This window comes from Corylus avellana, chromosome 5 (genome assembly GCF_965113065.1).
Source record: "Corylus avellana chromosome 5, dhCorAvel1.hap1.2, whole genome shotgun sequence".
Lineage (NCBI taxonomy): Eukaryota > Viridiplantae > Streptophyta > Magnoliopsida > Fagales > Betulaceae > Corylus > Corylus avellana.
The window spans coordinates 4,290,830-4,310,786 of NC_142494.1; the positions used below are offsets into that span (position 1 = coordinate 4,290,830).

The 19,957-nt window shown below is 36.7% G+C and overlaps 1 protein-coding gene and 1 non-coding gene across 2 annotated transcripts; one reads left to right on the plus strand and one right to left on the minus strand.

Moving 5' to 3' along the window:
- The first annotated feature begins 16,155 nt into the window (after positions 1 to 16,155).
- Positions 16,156 to 18,276, plus strand: LOC132182343 (scarecrow-like protein 32). The gene has a single exon (XM_059595560.2). It carries the CDS (start codon positions 16,574 to 16,576, stop codon positions 17,837 to 17,839), a length of 1,266 nt encoding a protein of 421 aa, XP_059451543.1. The 5' UTR covers positions 16,156 to 16,573; the 3' UTR covers positions 17,840 to 18,276.
- A 1,474-nt stretch (positions 18,277 to 19,750) lies between these two features.
- TRNAY-GUA (transfer RNA tyrosine (anticodon GUA)) lies at positions 19,751 to 19,844 on the minus strand. Its single transcript has 2 exons — positions 19,808 to 19,844; positions 19,751 to 19,786 (listed from the first exon to the last, which is right to left on the minus strand). It is a non-coding gene; the product is annotated as a tRNA-Tyr (tRNA).
- Positions 19,845 to 19,957: the final 113 nt, after the last annotated feature.

Below are 19,957 nucleotides of genomic sequence, written 5' to 3' on the forward strand. Positions count from 1 at the left end.
AGAAAATCTTCAAAGTGGTTAAGCATGTATTAGAAGAAGAATTCGACTCTCAAAATGAGAATTTTCAATCTTATTAGTATTATAGCCATGACTTGCAGTCTTACTGATGCCCTGAAAAGTTGTGTTAGACTATGGCTCAATTAGATTTAAGGGAGTAGCCCGCCGAGTAGGCATGTACTACTACAATCCAACTGATCGAGTGAGCAGATGTTATTATAATTACGCTCAAATAGAATAATTACAATTGATCTCCCTCATGCCTCTTTGGAAAAAAAAAAAAAAAAATCATGAATGTCTCAATAATTTGTTAATTTTTTTTTTTTTTTTGGAGGGGTTGCAAAATTAGGGTATCCAGTTAATGCTTTGACTGGTCCCTTTCCTTCATGGCCAGAAGATCCAGGGTGCTTGTTTCAATTAATATCTGAACCCCACATCTCAATTGTCATTATCTTCAGAAGCATTATTTTTTTTTTTTGGGCCCCTTGTGTAGATTCTTCTCTGTGTTCATAGAATTCAAGGCCAAACAAGCATGACAAGAAAAATCTAGATTAAATGAACGACGGCAACAACAAAAATAAATTGCTATCAAATTACGCACTAAGAAGGGAAATGCCACGACCACAAATGTTGCTACAATAAGAGAGGATTGATCATCTGTCACATTTTTGCACTATGGTAGTTGTGGCTCTGGTCATCTTCGTCCACAAAATTCTTCCCAACAATGAAAGCTCAGAAGAAAACAAAATTCTCAAGGAAAACCAATGAATTTGGAGACTTTGTTACAGTCTCTCAAAATGCGGTGAACAAAGTTATCAGAAGAATTTTATCCAACCCAGTATTAAATCACCTACATTTTGAACACACGTTAATTTCATAGGCTGGATTGGAATAAATTATTTTTACCGAGTTTGGAGAAAAAGTTTGTTGCAATGTAGCCCTTGCCATACGTATCGCGTTGAAAATAAGCTTATTTTTAGTATAAGTTTTCAATTTTGGGTTTGTTGTCGGGTAGCCAACCCTTTCCGCCAATTTTTTATTTATTTATTTTTTTTTAACCCTTGTTAAAAAATAAAATAAAAAAGATGGTTAGTGAATGTGGGACAGGAGAGTGAAATTGTCCAACGTTGAGTTGCTTTCGAGTGATTAATTCTTTTGGGTGTGGGGGATTTTGGAAGGCTTGGGGCAGAGGCAATTCTTTTGGGTGTGGAGACAAGCAATAGAAGGTTCGGGAGAGATTGAAGGTTGTGTAATGTCACATACACAAATTGATGGCTCAGGACTAAGTAAATAAAGAAAACAATAAAAAATAAAATAAAAACAATCATAGTCACACCAATCTTAGTCCATAAAGAATGATGCTGGCATCTCACTAATGGGAATAGAAAGGAAGTCTCACTTCAAAAATAGTGACATATATCAAGGATCCTATATTATTACCGCGTGTTAAATTAGATGCTCCATTAGTATTTGTGGTTACAATAGACCGAAAAAGAGGTTACGTGCGCCATGCCGGAACTTTTTTATGTTTTTCTCTCCAATATACCCTTTAAGTTACTTGAAAAAAAATAAAAATAAATAACCATTTGAAGTGTATTTTTTCCTAATTAAAACGATAGATTCCTAACAAAATATTAAAACAGAGCAATTTCTTTCTACTGAACTTCCTAGATCTCTGTGGGGCCTAGGAATAACCTAAAACTCATGGCCCATAGAGGGCCAGAGAGACGGACCGACAAGACTTAGCAAGCTAAGGCCCACCATAAACTCTCAACATACTTCTAAAATTTTCATGGATATATTCATTAATCATCTAAGGGAATTTGGGGACTTGTAGGACCTAAGAATCTCCTAAAAGCCCATGACATAGAAAATGCCCAAATAGACTTACCTCCAGCCCACCGAAGGAGTCCAAGACCTAATGGACTTAGAGCCATGACCACTCCAACAAATTCTAGAAGACTCTAGAATGCTTTATACACTCGTATATAGGGCATAAGGTATACAGCTTCACTATTCTACACAGTCTATCAATAATGCTTTTCTTACCGGGGAGAGCTCTCCCCCTCATTTTTTACTGATTTTGGCATCAAAGTCCCTTCGGCCCTTCAAGACCAATGAGCTTCTGACGTCTTCTACTTCTTTCGTAAATGGAGCTCTTTCCTAGAAAACGACTTGGGGCCATTGTTAATTCCGTACACTAATCGTCTCTATCACAAATATTGTGAAATTTCAATCTTGAGTTTCTTAGCATCAATCATATTGTAGATAAGTGACTCTTTTAGGTAAGTGGCATCTCTTCCTCCCTATTGAGAAAAAAGGTCATGATTTTTAACTTTTACTAGAAAGAGATGTTTGGAAGTCCTATTTTGTAGCATGCATTTATCCGTTGACAAAAATAAAAAATAATAAGTCTTGGGAATCATGACTCTTTTGAGTCTGACCTAATTTCAGATTTTCATTATCACACCTTATCCCGTTGGAAAAAAAAAAAAAAAGAAAAAAAAAAAGAAAGAAAGAAAGAAAGAAAGAGAAGGGTGGTCTATTCCCATGATTGCCTTGATTAGAGAAGCACCTTATTAATCTAATCTCATCTTTATTGGCTAAGCATGTATTGGTTAATTACTCTCATCATCATCACTCCCATTATTAAGCACTGATCACTTAGGCATCATTAATCAATAGAACCAAAAAAATTATCACAGCAAAATGATGATACGAAAATCCACTATATATATATATTGACATATTGTCAAGCCATTTTTAAATGACGTGACAATATATTTACCATATTGAATCTCAATCTCACATACTTTTTATACTAGTTTAATTGGGCTGAAATTGGGCCAATTTTGTAGCATAGGGATTTCACTATGTTACTAGATGGGCTTCAGTGCGTTCAGAAAATAGACTTGGATTGTGATTGGCCCAATTTAAACTTAATGGGGGCATATTCCATTCTGAATACCGTTCATTTAGCCCAGCTATTGGACAAAGAAGAGACAGAACTTATTAGTGGATTAAGCCATCAGATTAGTGCTGCACAATAAAAATAAAAAAGGGGAAAAAACATTATAAAAAAAAAAAAATCTGATCCCACTATCAATAAACAATTAAACGATTAAATTAAAAAAAAAAAAAAATACTAGTTGTGATTGACGTGGCAGTATCGTGTGGGCTGCCATCTTAATTTATATGTCCATGTGACAATACCAGGTGAACTCTCACATTAGTTTGTTAGAGAGTTATAGTAAAATTAACCATTAAATTTGTAAACTTATGTAGATTTCATATAAGTCAATGGTAGACTTTACAAATTTAATGGTTGATTTATTATATTTGTAAGAAAATATGGGCCAAATATGAAAAACTTATTGACCCTAGCATTTCTCTTTTTCATATTAAAAATCTTGCACAAAACTGTCTTTAATTGGAGGTATGAAAGAAATACTATTGGTTTTTTTTTTTTTTTACATGTGTGTGAAACTGTGAATAGCAACAACGAATTATAAACATTCAGAATGACAAATTGACTCTCTCAAAGTTATTTGTTTATTAGATATGAAGGTGCAAGGAATTGAAATCTCGAAAGAAATTATATATACAAACTACTCCTAGCCTATTGACCATTAATGCTCAATGAAATTTCTGTTTTTTCCTCTCCATTATATTATCAACGACAAAGGGATAATACATATTGGTGTGATTTTGGATCCAAAAATTAGTTAATTTGGGTGAAAATCACTATGCTTGGCCAATTTTTTTTTTAATGTCTTAATGAAGTAAACAAATTCTTAATTAATTAATTAATTAATTCAGTGATTCATGTGGCATGCATATACGGGTGCTGTCACAATCTGACTGAATTATATATCTCTTATAAGCCAAATAGCCAAATAGCCAAATAGATACACTAATATGTGCTTTACTTAGCCCCCCAAGAAAACAAAGAAAAAAGAGTTCCAGGGTTTTGGGTCTTGTTCTTTTCATGCTTTTGATCTGTTTGGAATAAAGCATAAAGCATGATATTTTCATTTTTCTTTTGATTGGTTGAACTTGTGATTTGGTTTTTTTTTTTTTTTGAAAACTGGGTACTCTTCATTCAAAATGAGGAAGAAATACAGAGAGCCTTGGCTCTATAAAGAGAGGTCATTACCCTCTAACTGAACAATATTAGAGATACAAATCGGGATCTCCTCAATCCAAATATTATCCATAATAAGCTTTGACGCCTCCTTCGCCAATCCATGTGCTGCTTTATTTTCTTCGCGCTTGGCGTGGCGAATCTTCCATTGTCGAAGGGTTCTTAGCACTGTCTTTATATCCTCCACGATATGCCCATACCTGAGCCAATTTGGATCTCTCTCTCCGATTGCCTTCACCACAGATAGTGAATCCCCTTCAAGAATAATATCATAGAAACCAAGGTCCCTGCATAGATCGACTGCATGCAAAGCGGCCAAAGCTTCTCCCGTAGCTGGATCATAGATAGCCATGAAGGATTTACTTTGGGCCGCTAGAACTCGACCCGCTGCATCTCGAATAATCACGCCGATTCCCATACATTTCCTTTCAGATGAGATTGCAATGTCCCAATTAACTTTGTAGAACCCAGACGGAGGGGCCTGCCATTTCATGCCCGTTTCTCCTCTCCCTACCTCGGCCTGGTTCAGCTCCTTTTCGTTTGCTTGTGTGTATTGTAAGAAGCCTTCCCTAGCTGTAGAAGCTATAACACTTGGGTGAATAAACTCACCCCCATGCACAACTGTGTTCCGTCTCCTCCAAATTCCACGAAGAGTTAGAGCCAATAGATTTAGATCTTCCCCAGACAACTGGACCGTCATCTCCTCAAAGAAATCCTTGAAGTCACTATAGCTCCTGGTACATTTTTGGAGCTTACGGCTACTGGTTCCCCATACGTCTTGAGCTGAAGGACATGCCCAAAGTATATGATGGACCGTTTCTTTCTCACTGCAGCAGAAGATGCAACGATCCTCATCAATAATCCCTCTTTTTCTAAGATTTTCCTTAGTAGGAAGAATGTTTTTACAGGCCCTCCATAAAAATACTTTGGAAGAGTTTGGTACATTTAAACCCCAGATGGTTTTCCAGATTGCTAACCCTCTGCCTTGACTTGAACTCTCCCCTTTCCCCCTATCTTGACGTTCTTTCTCAAAGTGGTAAGCACTTTTGACAGAAAATTCCCCCAAGTTTGTTGGATACCATATCATTTTATCCGGCTGATGGTATTTGCTAAGTGGAATGTTGCAAATTAAATCTGCCTCCTCAGGATCAAAAATTGTCCTCACCAAAGTTTCATTCCATCTAACCGGATTCTCTTCTATGAGTTCCACCACCTTTGCTTCCTCTGACAGCAACGTGCAATGGGATTGAATGGAGAAAGTGGATGGTCTTGGGAGCCATCTGTCTCCCCAGATTGAAACTGATCGCCCGTCACCAATCCTCCAGAAACACCCTTCTTGGAATAAATCCCTGCCTGCTAATATACTACGCCAAGCGTAAGAAGGCTTATTCCCCACCTTTGCCGACATAAAAGTTCCCCGATAAAAATACTTAGCAGAGATAATCTTCCCCGCCAAACTCTGCGGGTTCTGCATTAATCTCCAGCTTTGTTTTGCTAACATAGCTTTATTAAAACAAACAATATCTCTGAACCCCATCCCTCATTTTTCTTTAGCAAGGCTCATTTTTTCCCAACTTAGCCAGTGAATTTTCTTTTCTTTCTCAGTATGTCCCCACCAGAATTGTTGCATTAGCCTATTTAAATCCTTGCAAAGCTCTTTGGGTAGCAAAAATATGCTCATGCTGTACGTAGGTATTGCCTGCACCACTGCTTTTAGTAAAACCTCCTTCCCAGCTTGTGAAAGGAAATTAACTTTCCAGTCTGATAATTTTCTTTTCACCTTATCCTTCAAAAACAAAAACTCCCTTGTTCGAGATTTCCCCACGAGAGCGGGGAGACCCAAATAAGAGTCATAGCGTTGAGATGCTGGAACATTTATCAGAGATAGGATACTTTCACGTACAACCTGGGGCGTATTTCTGCTGAAAAACACTGTCGTTTTATCCTTATTCAGACGTTGCCCCGAGGCTCTCTCATAGGTATCCAATAATTTTGCTAACTGTCCCCAATCCTGCGTTGTAGCCTTACAGAAAAGGAGACTATTGTCAGCAAAAAATAAATGATTTATCTTCATACCTCGTGGAGATGTTGGGACCCCCCCCCCCCCCAATAAGCCAGTGCTCTCGGCATGCTGGAAATGTGTGCTTAGGACCTCCGCACAGAGGATGAACAGGTATGGAGAGAGAGGGTCACCCTGGCGAATTCCTCTGGAAGGTGAGAAATTGCCCACTGGTACTCCATTAATCAAAATGGAGTAAGACACTGTCGTAACACATTGCATCACCATATTGATCCATTTTTCAGAGAAACCCATCTTTCTCATTACCTTCTCCAAAAAAATCCACTCCACCCTGTCGTACGCTTTGCTCATATCCAATTTTAGCGCCATGTATCCCACACGACCATACATCCTAGAATGCATAGTGTGTAGTGTTTCATAGGCAACTAAAATATTATCCGAAATCAGCCTGCCTGGAATAAAGGCGGACTGATTACTCGAAATAATATGAGGGAGCAGTAGCTTTAACCTGTTTGCCAAAATCTTAGAAAGAATTTTATACAGGACATTGCACAATGAAATAGGTCTATAATCGGAAACCACAACAGAATTTGATTTTTTTGGAACAAGAGCAATATACGTAGAGTTTACAGCTGGGGTAAGAACACCTGAGGAGAAAAAATTCTGTATAGCTTCAAATACCTCCTCTCCCACAACAGCAAAATTATCTTGGAAGAAACCTGCTGGAAATCCGTCTGGACCCGGTGATTTTAGAGGCGCCATTTGGCTTAGAGCCAAGCTGATTTCCTCCCTAGAGACGGCTTTCTCCAGGTCTGCATTCATCTCAGCTGTTATTCTTGTTGATAAAAGATCCAGTGCTTCATCTACCCCTGTCGGGTTCGACGTGGTGAGGATTCCCCTGAAATAGGAAATAAACGCAGCTTCAATGGTTGTGGGTGTATCACAAATTTTGCCCTCCAAATCAAAAATACTAGTTATAGTGTTGGCCCTTCTCCTCTCCGTAGCACATGCATGAAAAAACTTAGAATTCTTGTCCCCATGCTTCAGCCAATTTACTTTAGCTCTTTGTTGCCATTTCATCTCTTCTTCTTCCATAACGTCATTTGCCTTAGACTGAAGAGCCCGAATCTCATCAAGATCCCATGGTACCTCTTCTTCTTGAAGTTCAAGGATTTTTGATGTCGTCGCCTTTAGAATTTCTTCTGAGGAATTTTTATTCTCTTTCTGCCATTTAATAAGGGAGTTTCTACTTTCCTCCAGTTTTTCCAGTACTGACTTCCATCCCCCCCTATAGTTTTGCTTCACCCTCTAGGCCTTCCTTATGACTTCTTTATGATCCTTAAATTTGTGCCAAGCTTTTTCATACCTGAAGACACTCCCCCGTCCACACCTCTTATGCGGCCTATGTTTATGAAAGATTGCCAGCACAGGGGCATGATCAGATGCACACTGAGCTAAGATTTCCACTCGGTGAATGGGAAATAAGTCCCTCCACTCCTCATTTGCCATGGCCCGATCAAGACGTTCCATCGTGAATTGGTCCTCTACTTTGCCATTACTCAAAGTAAATTTTGGCCCCACAAAACCCAGATCGTACAGTCGACTTCCGTTGATAGCTTCACGGAACTCCTCCATTTGCCACCTTGGTTTTCTGCGGGACCCAAATTTTTCCCCATCATGAGTTATTTCATTAAAATCCCCCATGGTCATCCATGCTTGTGGCTGAAACGTACGCAGATGACGTAAGAGAGTCCATGATTCCTTTCTCTTTGCCACTTCCGGGTGTCCGTAAAAACCCGTAAATTTCCACTATTGGCCCGCCCCTTCTCCCGTCACCACGGCATTGATGTGGCGACGACTATAATTTTGTATATCAACTACAACTTCCGAGCTCCAGAAAAGAGCCAAACCTCCGCTTTTTCCAACACTATCTACGACAAATACATTCCCAAATCCAGAACGGATTCTTATTTTTTCAACTCGATGCGCTTGAAGCTTGGTTTCCATTCAGAAAACCAAGTGGGGTTTCTTTTCCTTCACCAAACGGCAAAGGTCTCGAACTGTTCGGGGGTTCCCAAGCCTCCGGCAGTTCCAACTTAATATGATCATGGCTCCCGGGCGGGGCTGAGATTCAGCCGCCGCCGTTTCCTCATTAATTCCACTCCTGGTCCATCTCCCCTTCTTATGCAGGGTAAGAGCTGTGTCTGATAAACCCACTTCATCCGCAGTGCGAGTGCCGTAGTGACTCCCACACTCTTGTGGCTGGGTCAATTTTTGTCCGCCACGTGCACGCTTCTTCCATGTTCTTTTTCCTTTAATTTCTCCGTCACCCTCACTTCTAATATCCCTATGCAGATTTTTTGCTCCTGCCGTGACACGTACACCAGCCCCATTTACTTTCACGCATGACACATCAACATTGCTAGAGATTTTAGGCGACTGAGAATCACCTAGCTGGTCCACTTCTCCTACATTAAAAACATTTATTCCAATTTCCTTCTCTGGCACCACTCCTCTAGCTGGAGTCTTATAATTGTCCCCTTCTCTATATGAATCCTTCCTTAAAAGCTCATCAGTTCCCACTTTCATTAAATATGGCTCTTTAAAACCCTTCACAGCCCCTCCATGCGCTCCATCTTCTATTTTCCTTTCTTACTCCCTCCCATTAAAGCTAGGAGGATCCTTACTCGTGGCGTTTCCTTGGGAAACGCTCATTGTCTCCCCAATAACTACAGGGCGTACAGCTGACCTCGCCTTGAAAAGGAAATTCAACGTTTCCACATTTAAATTCTCAGCGGAGATTCCGGTTCTGCCATCTTTACCTCGGCCCCTTTCCTTCCATGCCTGAGTTACGTGATTCTCCGATGATTCCGTCATTGACTTTTGATCTTTCTCCCGCAGTGGTACTGCCGCCTTAGTAGATGCAATCCCCGAAACTGCTCCCTTTCCTTCCGTTACAGATTTTCCTTTCCAGATCTCATTTACTTCCGCTAGAGGAACCCACTCCCCCGAATTATTTCCATAACGGTTGAAGGCGTAACTGTTGGGATTTCCTTTTGTTTCGCCTTGAGAATCTCCGTTTGCTCTGCAATTGTTACTGCGACTGGCCTCACGCGCCTCCCCGTCAGGACCATTTTTCCTCCACAGCGGAGGAGATTCAGTCTCCGATGATTCACCTCCCAGCCGCCCCTTGTCCCTAGACAGCCAGCGGCTTGGCGACCCTACTCTCAACCACGATCCAAACTGCATGTCCGAGTTGTCCCCGTGCATTCTTTCCCCCCCCCCCCCTTCCTGACATCCACGCCTTCCATGACTAATGACTCTACAGCTGAAACAGAAACAAGGAATTCTTTCGTATTGAAAGGCGATCCATATGGCACGGCCCCTAACATTTAGTGTGCGTCCCCTGGCCAGAGGTTTGGACACATTCACTTTTATTTTAACTCTCAGAAATTCCCCCATCCCATACCATCATCATTGGTGTCAACTTCCTCCACTTCTCCAACAGTTGATCCCAACCTCTGGCCCACTGCTCTACTCATACAGGCTAAAGGCAGGTTATACATCCGGACCCAGAAAGAAACGTTCTCAAAATCAATGCTGGCCGGAGAGGGCAAACCATCAAAATCTTCAATGGCGAAAAGATTTCCGTCAACAACCCAAGGCCTACCTTCTAGGACCAAAGATTTATCCCCAGGATTCTCAAACTCCAGGAGGAACAGATTTTCTCCCATGACCTTGAAGGAAAGTTCCCCGGTCGGTCTCCATCTTCTCATCAGCATGCCCCTTACCGTGTTTTTTACTATCACTCGATCAACCATAAGTTGCCCCACCAAACAATTTTGGCGCCTGTTAACGCCTTCTTCGAGCACCTCTTCATGCACCACCACATCACATTCTTCGGCCTCAGAAAGACGAAGTCTGTTCCATAGCTTGGATAAATCCTCCGTAGTACCCCCCATTTGCAACTGCTGCACTAGTAACTAGCTTTTGTTCTTGGATTGTTGCCTTCACGACCTTCACGGGTCTGAAGATAGTTTTCTTCTCCTCTATGTTTCGTCAGAAACCTAGAGAGCGTATTTTTTACTTCTTTTATGATTGTGTTTTTTGTGATTTGTTATAACTATACATTAATAATTAAATAATCAAACTAATTAATTACTATAATAAATAAATTTATCTCTATGTTCATTTTGTCATAATATAAATTAAACGATTAAATTTATTAACTCCTAATTAGCTTTTGGGATAAGTGATAATTTAACATGATATTAGAGTAAATGTTATGAGTTTGAACCTTATTTCTGCCATTCACTTTCCAATTCAATTAAAAATTTTACGTGTTCACAATCAATTCCTATTGGCTTGAGCTTTTGAAATAAGTAGTGATTTAACATATTCATTATGGTTAGATCTGTAATTAACTATTTTAGATCTTTAAGGGCTTGTTTGTAATTGAGTTTGAGGAGCCTAAAAATGTTTTTAATACTCAAAAAGTTTGTTTGAAGAAAAAAGTACTCGTTTGATAAAAAAATTAAAAGCTCTTTTAAGGGTCCAAAAAGCCTAAAAAATGGTCCAAACACACTTTTGGCAAAAGTTTCATGTTTAAGCTTTTGTCAAAATGCGTTTTTTGACTTAAAAGCTCTATTTATCAAACGCAATCCTAAGCAAACTCTAAATCCCCAGAGTCTATTTGCCGCTTAGAATTTTTTTTTTTTTCTTTTTCCCTTTCTCTACAAATCTTTCCCTAAGTTCGAGCATTAGGTTTCCAGCAATAAGACTTTCTTGTTTTTTATTTCATCTTCATATATGGTCATGGCAAATACCTTCTGGTTGTCATGTACCAATCAGTTTAGGTCGAGGGCGGTTTCGGATGGTGACACAATTTGGCCAATATTGGAAACTTTGGGAAAATGGAAATCAAACCAACTTTAAGGGGTCTATGCTTAATTTTAATTTCTGTTGCAGTACAATTTAATTATTTAGTCATATATTATGCTTATATGTTGCAATTTTGCTTGTTCCTTAGGGTTCCCAATGGGCAGCTTAATCGACTGGAGATTACGCCTCATTAAGCGAAAGTCATTAATTCGAGTCCCCTCTCCATCTTATGTGGACATGTCAAACAAATATATATATATATATATATACACACTCTCCTCAAACTACCACCTAATTGACAATGTCCCTCATAAACTTTTAATTGTAACAATTTTTCCCTCAAACTACCAAAAATTGTCATTGTTATGAGGAAACTATTCTTAGTAAAATAAAAACAAAAAATTCGAAAACTTCTAGAAAAAACCTAAAACTAAAATAAATAAATAAAATCCAAAGGGTGGCAAATTTAAAATAAAAAAAAAAATCCATTTTATAAGAAAAAAAAAAATATATATATATATATATATATATATATATATATATATATATAACTTTTTAAAATAAAAATTTCTGTTTTAAAAAAATTAACAATTTTCGTTTAAGAAAATAAAAATTTCTGTTTAAAGAAAAAATTGTTTTAAAAAAAAATCGTTTTTAAAAAAAAATATTAAAATTTTCGTTTAAAAAATAATTTTTTTTTTTAAAAAAAATATTTCTTTTTAAATTTAAATTTTCGTTTAAAAAAAAATTAAAAATTTATTTATTTTATTTATTTTTTGAATTTATATGAGTATTTTTGTCATATTGAGAAATACATAGGGGCATTTTTATCTTTTTGCTAGCCTTAGGAGGGGACATTGACAATGTTTTGATAATTTGGGAGGAACATTGACACAATTGAAAGTTTGGGAGGTATATTGTCAATTGGGTGGTAATTTGATAAGGGTATATGAACTTTACCCATATATATATATATAACGGTGGATCTTTTTGGTGACTACTGTTGTCAAATTTGCAAATTACTTTTTATTTGGGGACATGGTAGGATTATATATTATTATAAGGTAAGATTCTTCATGCCCCGAGTATCTTATTTAAATGGGACTTGACTTAGGTTGTAAAAAGTTTCAGTATATGTGCTATAGTTTTTTTATAGTCCAAATTTAATTTAATTCTCTCTCTCCTTCATAGAAAACATAAAATTAAAAAACTTTTTGAAAAAACTATAACACATATGTTGTTCTTTTAAATTTACAGTACCTATGCCAAATCCATCTAAATGAGTACCATCATCCTACTAGATTAATAATGTGACACAAATTAGCTCATTAGCCTTTTTTTTTTCTTCCATTTTTCTTAACAATAACCGGCGAGTAATGCTACAAGTCACTCTTGTGTCTCTCTTGTATCACTCAAAAATGATGTGACTTCTAAAATCACCATAGACCTTAAGATTGATTATTATTAAATTTTAATCAAATTGTAATTTTAAAAGTCATCTCATTCTTAGAGTTACACAAGAGGGACACATGCAACAGTGACTTATAGAATTACTCATAGCTAATAGGCACTACCAGGTCATGGAATCTTTTGAATTACTAGAAGTCTAGATCTATTTAGATATGATGTGGAATCTTTTGGATTTGATACTCTTCCTATAACTATTTCTAGTTTTAAGTTTTGAAATATTCTTTGTATTATATATATATAAAGTATAAACTCTAACCATATCAACATAATCAGTATTCCAAAAATATTTTTACAAGGTATAAGTGATAAGGTTTTTTTTTTTTTTTTTTTTTTTTTTTTTTTTTTTTTAAATGGGCAAGATTAAGTTTTATTAACTAAATAAATGGGTGGTGTATGCGAGACCCCAAAAAATTTCTTGTATGCCAAATAAAAACTAAAAAAAGAAAAAAAAAGAAAAAGAAATGAGCCAAATAAATGACTCAATCTAATAACTTCTTATTCATAAAAGATAATTAAAGTTAAAAATAATCTTTAGTTGCCACAGCAAGCTAGCTAGGAGGATTGCTTACAAAAACTTTTAATATATTCATAAAAAAATAAAATAAAAAATACAGATTGCTTACTAAAACTATATAATTAACAACAATTAATGCCAGGCATATATACTAGATTTACTAGATTAGCCAGTTGGGTTTCAAATCTGAGCGCGAGAACCAACAATTTTGGAGCTTGTTTTGTTTTATACCATGCATTTTGCCTTGTCTCCAACCTTAGACATATATAATCAAGCGACATAAGTTACTTATAGTACTCCATTATTAATGACACAAATTCTCTGTATCATGATTGTACGATGATGGTGAGACAAGGCTCCATCTTGCACCAACATAGAAAAATCTTCATTTAAACTGTGAAGGGAATGTATAATCCAAATCACAAGATCTCTTCGTCGTTGGATTGTCATGCTAAAGTGACTCATCATATCAGACATGTCTTTATACGCAGCAAAGTGCAAACCCCAGAGTTTTCATAAGAAATGTTACCAAAAACAATGATGTTTCAATTCCGGACGATGCCCATGCATGCCCCATTTTTTTTTTTTCTTTTTTCTTTTTCTTATTATTCTTGTATTCTTTTTCAACCATTTTCCATGAATTTCTTTTCCAACAAGTCGACAAAACGTCACTTTTCTTAATTAACAACTCAATTATAACATGTAATTAATCTGCTCTTAGAAGCAAGAGCCCCTAATATATATATATATAGCCCTTAATTTGCTGGGTTTTGAATTATCAAATTCAATGACAAAATGCATTCATCTGCAATTCCGTCAGCAGTGCATACATACGAAGTGTTGTGTTAAGAAAAGACATAGAAGATGTAGTTAAGCTTAACCAATCATAATAGAAGACCTATATGATATGGTTAAGTTTAATCAAATCAAAATTCTTTAATTAGAGTTAAAATAGGATTTGATTAAATTTCGTATCCTGCACATGTATCAGTATTTTGACCATAACTTTCGGCTCAAGAATCGGATTGAGGTGAAACTAGCAGCATTGGAAAGCTAACACAAAATTCTACAAATCTTTGTGAAACAAAATTCGAAAGTTAGCTATGCCAAAATCATCTCGCAAGATAAGGAAGAAAATTTGGATGAATCCTATTCCAACTAGAACTAGTTTTTCTTCCCATTTCAATTAGTACTAGGTTTTCTTAGTAGTCTATATATAGAGAGCTGTTATACATGAAATTGTAAGGAATTCCACATAAGAATTTCATGTGCTAAGAGAGCGTTTAAGGTTGTATCTTCCTCACAGATAATAAACAACCGAAGCCTACCGGAGTTCCATGAAAAAGCTTGAAATTTCAAAAGCTACTGTGGTAGAAGTCAAGTGGGTCACTTGTCTTATATAAGAAAATGTCAACTTCAAAAGTTTTGTAAGTATAAAATTCTTGTAATTCTTATTCTTTTGCTGATTTAGTTGATTTCCTAGGTTTGACTACCTTGGAGAGATTTTACATTTTAGAGAGTTCTCTAAATGGTTTTCTCTTCATTACTAAAATATCTATGTCTCTTTGATTTACTGTTTTACATATTTTGGTGAATGATTTTTTAATTCTGCGTATTATTTGCATACACCTACTCAACCTCCTTCTAAGTGTCGTTTGTAGTCGTATATAGATTTTTCACCCTTTTTATATGGACCACATGCAATGCATGGCTAGTAAGCCAAAAGAACCCTAATTACCTAATATAAAATCTCTCTCTCTCTCTCTCTCTCTCTCTCTATAATATGAGACTAGATGGAAAAGAACAAAGCTTTGAAATTCTATAAAACCCCACTTTATTCTCCCAACTTGGTGCAACTTCTGATGATTCCCATTTCATGCTCACCAAACAAAGTTTTGAGTGGAAAGATATTGATGAAAGGAGACAATATTTGAAATATGCAAATATTCTGTGGTCTTCATTCAATACATGAGGGTGACATTCTAGTGAAAATAAACCTAATTAGTCCTTGTGGGGAAGAGGTCTATTTTGTCTTATCGTGTGGCATTATCACATGGCACAACCAACCAAGTCGATCTCTCATATTATAATATCACGTATGTGGAAGGATGGGAATGATGGGTAGCCATCAATCTCTAAAACCCCATGAAAAAACCAGATTTATTAAATTAATAATAATGGGTTTTGTTAATCGCATTTCATGAGCTCAAATTCGACAAAGGAGTGGCCGGCTAAGACAGCTCTCTTAACGTACTCATCAATACCCTCTGCCATAATCAGTAGTTTAGAGAGAAAGAGGCTAGTTTAGAGAGAAAGAGGCTGAGACGTAATTAGCAAGCTGCCAAATTTGCTTAGAAAACCCCTACCCCATGCCAAATTAAACAGTGAGGGATTCTTAATAATGATAGTTTGAGTAATATTAATTAATTTTAGTAACAAGCGTGAGGTATATCTCTATAACAAGCATCTCTGCTGCTCAAACTCTGGATTTTTGTCAATTTGTGACTTATAAACATGGCTTAATATTATTATTATTATTATTATTATTATTATTATTTTTTAATTCAGATCAGATCTATAATTCCTCTATGATTATAGAGGAATCATAGAGGAATTTTCTTTTTTAAGCAAACCATTTTTCACTATCATACATCATTATTTTCAGAATTTACTAGGATAGAATTTAGAAAACCTTTCTGCCTTGTAAAACTAATTAACCTTAAAGTTGAGTATAAACCTTTGAATATTTCCGTATGTATGTTTTAAAATATAAATGCCACTTAAACTTTAGAATAAGTAGTAATTTAACATAATATCATAATAAATGTTAATAAGTGGTGATTATATTACAATTTTCATTGCTATATATATATATATGATTGAACCAAAGATTAATTGATAACCCCAGCCTAGCTCCCAAATAAAAGAAAAATATCTCAATTGAAAAAAAATCATGCATTATAAAGTAGAAGTCACTGGATCGAATCATCCTCTTATTTTCCTCCCTTGGGCGGATATGTCAAAAAAAAAAAAAAAAAAATGAAATATTACTTTGAATAACAAAATTGTTTGCAAACTCCGGGTAAGTACGAACTCAAGGTTCATTTAACTAGATTTTTGGCTTCATACAACTTGCTAATCATTCAACAGGAACCTTTCTCTCCTATATATATGATTCAATTGTAGCTACCAGATAAACTAGAATTTCTCTCTCTCTCTCTCTCTCTCTCCCTCCCTCTCTCTCTCTGTCTCTCTGAAACACACAGAAGCCATGCATATCAATTTCCATCTGCTCCCAACACCTCATAATATTTCTTGACTACCCCTTCAAATTCACATCAATAATATGGATAAAACCCTACTTCTCTTCAATCCCATCCACGAATATGCAAGGGACGCGTGTCACATAATTCCTCCTCCTCCCCACCATCCCCCTCTCCGAGCTCTCTCTTCCCTGACCTTTAATTCCCAGACCACCATGCACGTCCAACCAACAAAACCCTTGTAACTATCTTTTGTTTTTTCCTTTTTCAATTAAATTAAAGCCATGAAAGCTGAAATGAGAGGAAACACGTCTATTTCTCTACAAAACCCTACTCTCTTCGAAACCCACCAGACCCCTCTTTCCGGCGCGCTTAACGGGTGCCTCGGGAGCCTCGACGGCACGTGTTTGGAAAAGCTCCTACTTCACTGCGCCAGCGCCCTGGAGAGCAACGACGTCACTTTGGCCCAACAGGTCATGTGGGTGCTAAACAATGTCGCCTCTTCCGTCGGCGACCCTAATCAACGGCTCACCTCTTGGTTCCTCAGAGCCCTCATCTCAAGAGCCTCTATGGTTTATCCCACATCGATTAATTTCAGCGGAAGCAGCACTATTCAAAGACGGTTGATGTCGGTGACGGAGCTAGCCGGGTACGTTGATCTAATCCCTTGGCACCGGTTTGGATTTTGTGCCTCCAATAGCGCCATTTTGAAGGCAATCGAAGGGTTCCCAAGAGTTCACATCGTAGATTTTAGCATCACACATTGTATGCAATGGCCTACACTCATAGACGAATTGGCAAAAAGACCAAAACCCCCTTCTCTTCGCATCTCAGTGCCTTCTTCTAGGCCACCTGTCCCTCCTTTGCTCAATGTATCAACCGAAGAAGTCGGTCTCCGTTTAGGGAATTTCGCAAAGTTTAAGGATGTTCCTTTTGAATTCCATGTCTTTGACAGCTCATCACCTAAAGATCAGCAACAACAACACTTGATCAATCCTTCCCTCCTAAATCTTAGGGATGACGAAGCTTTGGTGATAAATTGCCAGCACTGGCTACGATTTTTGTCTGATGAACAAAAGGGGAGAGACAATTTCCTCAACACAATCAAAAGCCTTAACCCTCAAATCATAGTGGTGGTTGATGAAGATTCTGATCTGAGCGCATCGAGCCTCTCATCAAGAATTACCACTTGCTTTAATTACCTATGGATACCCTTTGATTCCTTGGAGACTTTTTTGCCAAAAGATAGCAGGCAAAGGATGGAATATGAATCTGATATTGGTCATAAGATTGAAAACATCATTGGTTTTGAAGGGGTTCAGAGGATAGAGAGGTTGGAGTCAGGAATTAAGTTGTCTCAAAGATGTAAGAACGCTGGCTTTTTAAGCATTCCTTTCTGTGAGGAGACTGTCAAGGAAGTGAAGGGGTTGCTTGATGAACACGCTAGTGGGTGGGGGATGAAGAGGGAAGAAGATTTATTGGTGCTCACATGGAAAGGCCACAACTCTGTGTTTGCCACAGCTTGGTTCCCAAATGGTTTGGATGATTAAAAGGGTGTTGACTAAATTTGGGAGATTTGTGTAGCATCTCTCAAAATGTTACATAGCATGAAATGGGGTTTGGGATTTTGTTTTTTTTTGTTTTTTTTTTTTTTCTGCTTAATTGGGTGGTCCAGATAATGAGGCAGTGACAAAACGTGTTGCTTTTTTTCTCTTTGGCAAAAGGCTGCAAATGGGCATCAGACAAAAAGAAAATCGGCAGCATTTTGAGAGTAACCTTTCATTGCTCACTTTGTACTGGAGCTGTAGGCTGAGCTATGGTCACATGAAAGGCGAAGAGATAACTGTACATAATTGTCTTAATTTGTAGGAGACAAAATTTCTATCACTTTATTTTCCCATGTCTGCAGACTGCAGTCTGCAGCTTCTTAGTGTTTTTTTTTTTTTCTCCTTATTTTGTGGCCTGAAAGCGTGCACTTTTTTTTTTTTCAAGCAAGATGAAAGTAACTCACTTGCCCTTTCATATCAATCTACCTAGATGTGGAATATTATTCATAATATTCATGTATTGATGTTCAATTTAACGTAGATGTATGAACATTTTAGATACAGTACTGGGTACTTTCAAAACAAGTTCAAACAAAACAACATAATTACAAAAACAAAAAGTTACATAATCCCAAATATAAAGACAAAAAATAAAATAAAATGCTACTAACGAAGCTGGTTGTAGCTACTCATGGTGGGCATTGTGGTATCAACAAAAAAAAAAAAAAAAAAAAAACTCATTTTAACTTAGCTCTTGTGAAACCAAGAGATATTTGTGCAGTCGTAGAGGAAATACCATCTGGGTGGAAAAGGAAACTACCAAGATCGATCGGATACTTTTGAAGTCCATAATTAGATCCGGAACTTTTGATGGACCAAAACCTAAAGGGGGTCTATAAAGGAAAGCCATATGTGTTGTAATAAAGGCCGAGATCTCTGCAACTGAACAAAAGAAGCGGGGGGCATATGTAAAAATGAAATAAAAACACAGTTGAGAAGTGATCAAGTTTTCTTCTAACTCAGTATATTAAATTGACATTTGCCTTTATAATATATGAATATGTGATTCTCTCGTGCTTTTTCAATAAAATATTTAATACTCACATGCAGGAGAACATGTGTAGGACATTATGCATGAGAACATATATGTGTAGGTTTTTTTTTTGGTTGAAATCTCATAGTTTTAAATCTTTCCCTTTACATGAAATTAGGTTACTTTTTTGGTTTTTTTGTTAACTTGTCCAATCAATCTAGGTTCTTCGGAGTTTGTTTTTAATTTGCTTTTAATGGAAATTCAAGTTTAGTTCTTTTAATAAAGGTTTGAGGTGTTGGTTATTTGATTTGCAAAGTTCATTATACTTAGGAGTCTATGTTTTTACAGCACTCTTTAACAGATTGCATAGCAGTTAGCAAAATCCACTTGAATTTAAGGGCTTGTTCCTCTTTTATTATCAGTAAGTCAGACTGTAATTAATTTGTTTAAACTCTAAATACATTTCCATTTGGTTCACGAAAAAATGAATAATATACGATGAGATTGATGATGATGTGTTAAGAGATGATCATATATATCATCACAAGCACTGTGGTCATCTGCAAGCTTCATTATGTCAATGAAAGTACAAAGGAAAATTGTGCAACTCTTGATGAAGAGGTCCATGCCTATCTATAAATAGGAAAAGGGTTGGAGGGTGAAATTTATTAAGTTTTTTCTCTAATTACTTATCTTTATTTACCCAAAATACTTCTTAAAATTTTACCAAACAAACCCGGCCGTCTCTCTCTCAGGCCATTTTCAAAGTCGTGAGAGTTGCGTATAAAACAAAACATGAATATGTGGCTATCCCATTAAAAAAAAGGCCCAACATAGAAAAGCAAAAGACAAAAAAAAAAAAAAAAAAAAAAAAAAAAAAATCCGACCTGCCGGATTCGAACCAGCGACCTAAGGATTCCAGCAAGGAATATTTCCAACTACAGTCCTCCGCTCTACCAACTGAGCTAAGGTCGGTTGTTGTCAATTGGCATGACTAATTAATTATATTCCTTGTCACTCTCTTATCCCATTAGTTACTTTTTTTTTTTTTTTTGAATAAATAAGAATAAGTGGCCTAAAAGATCAGA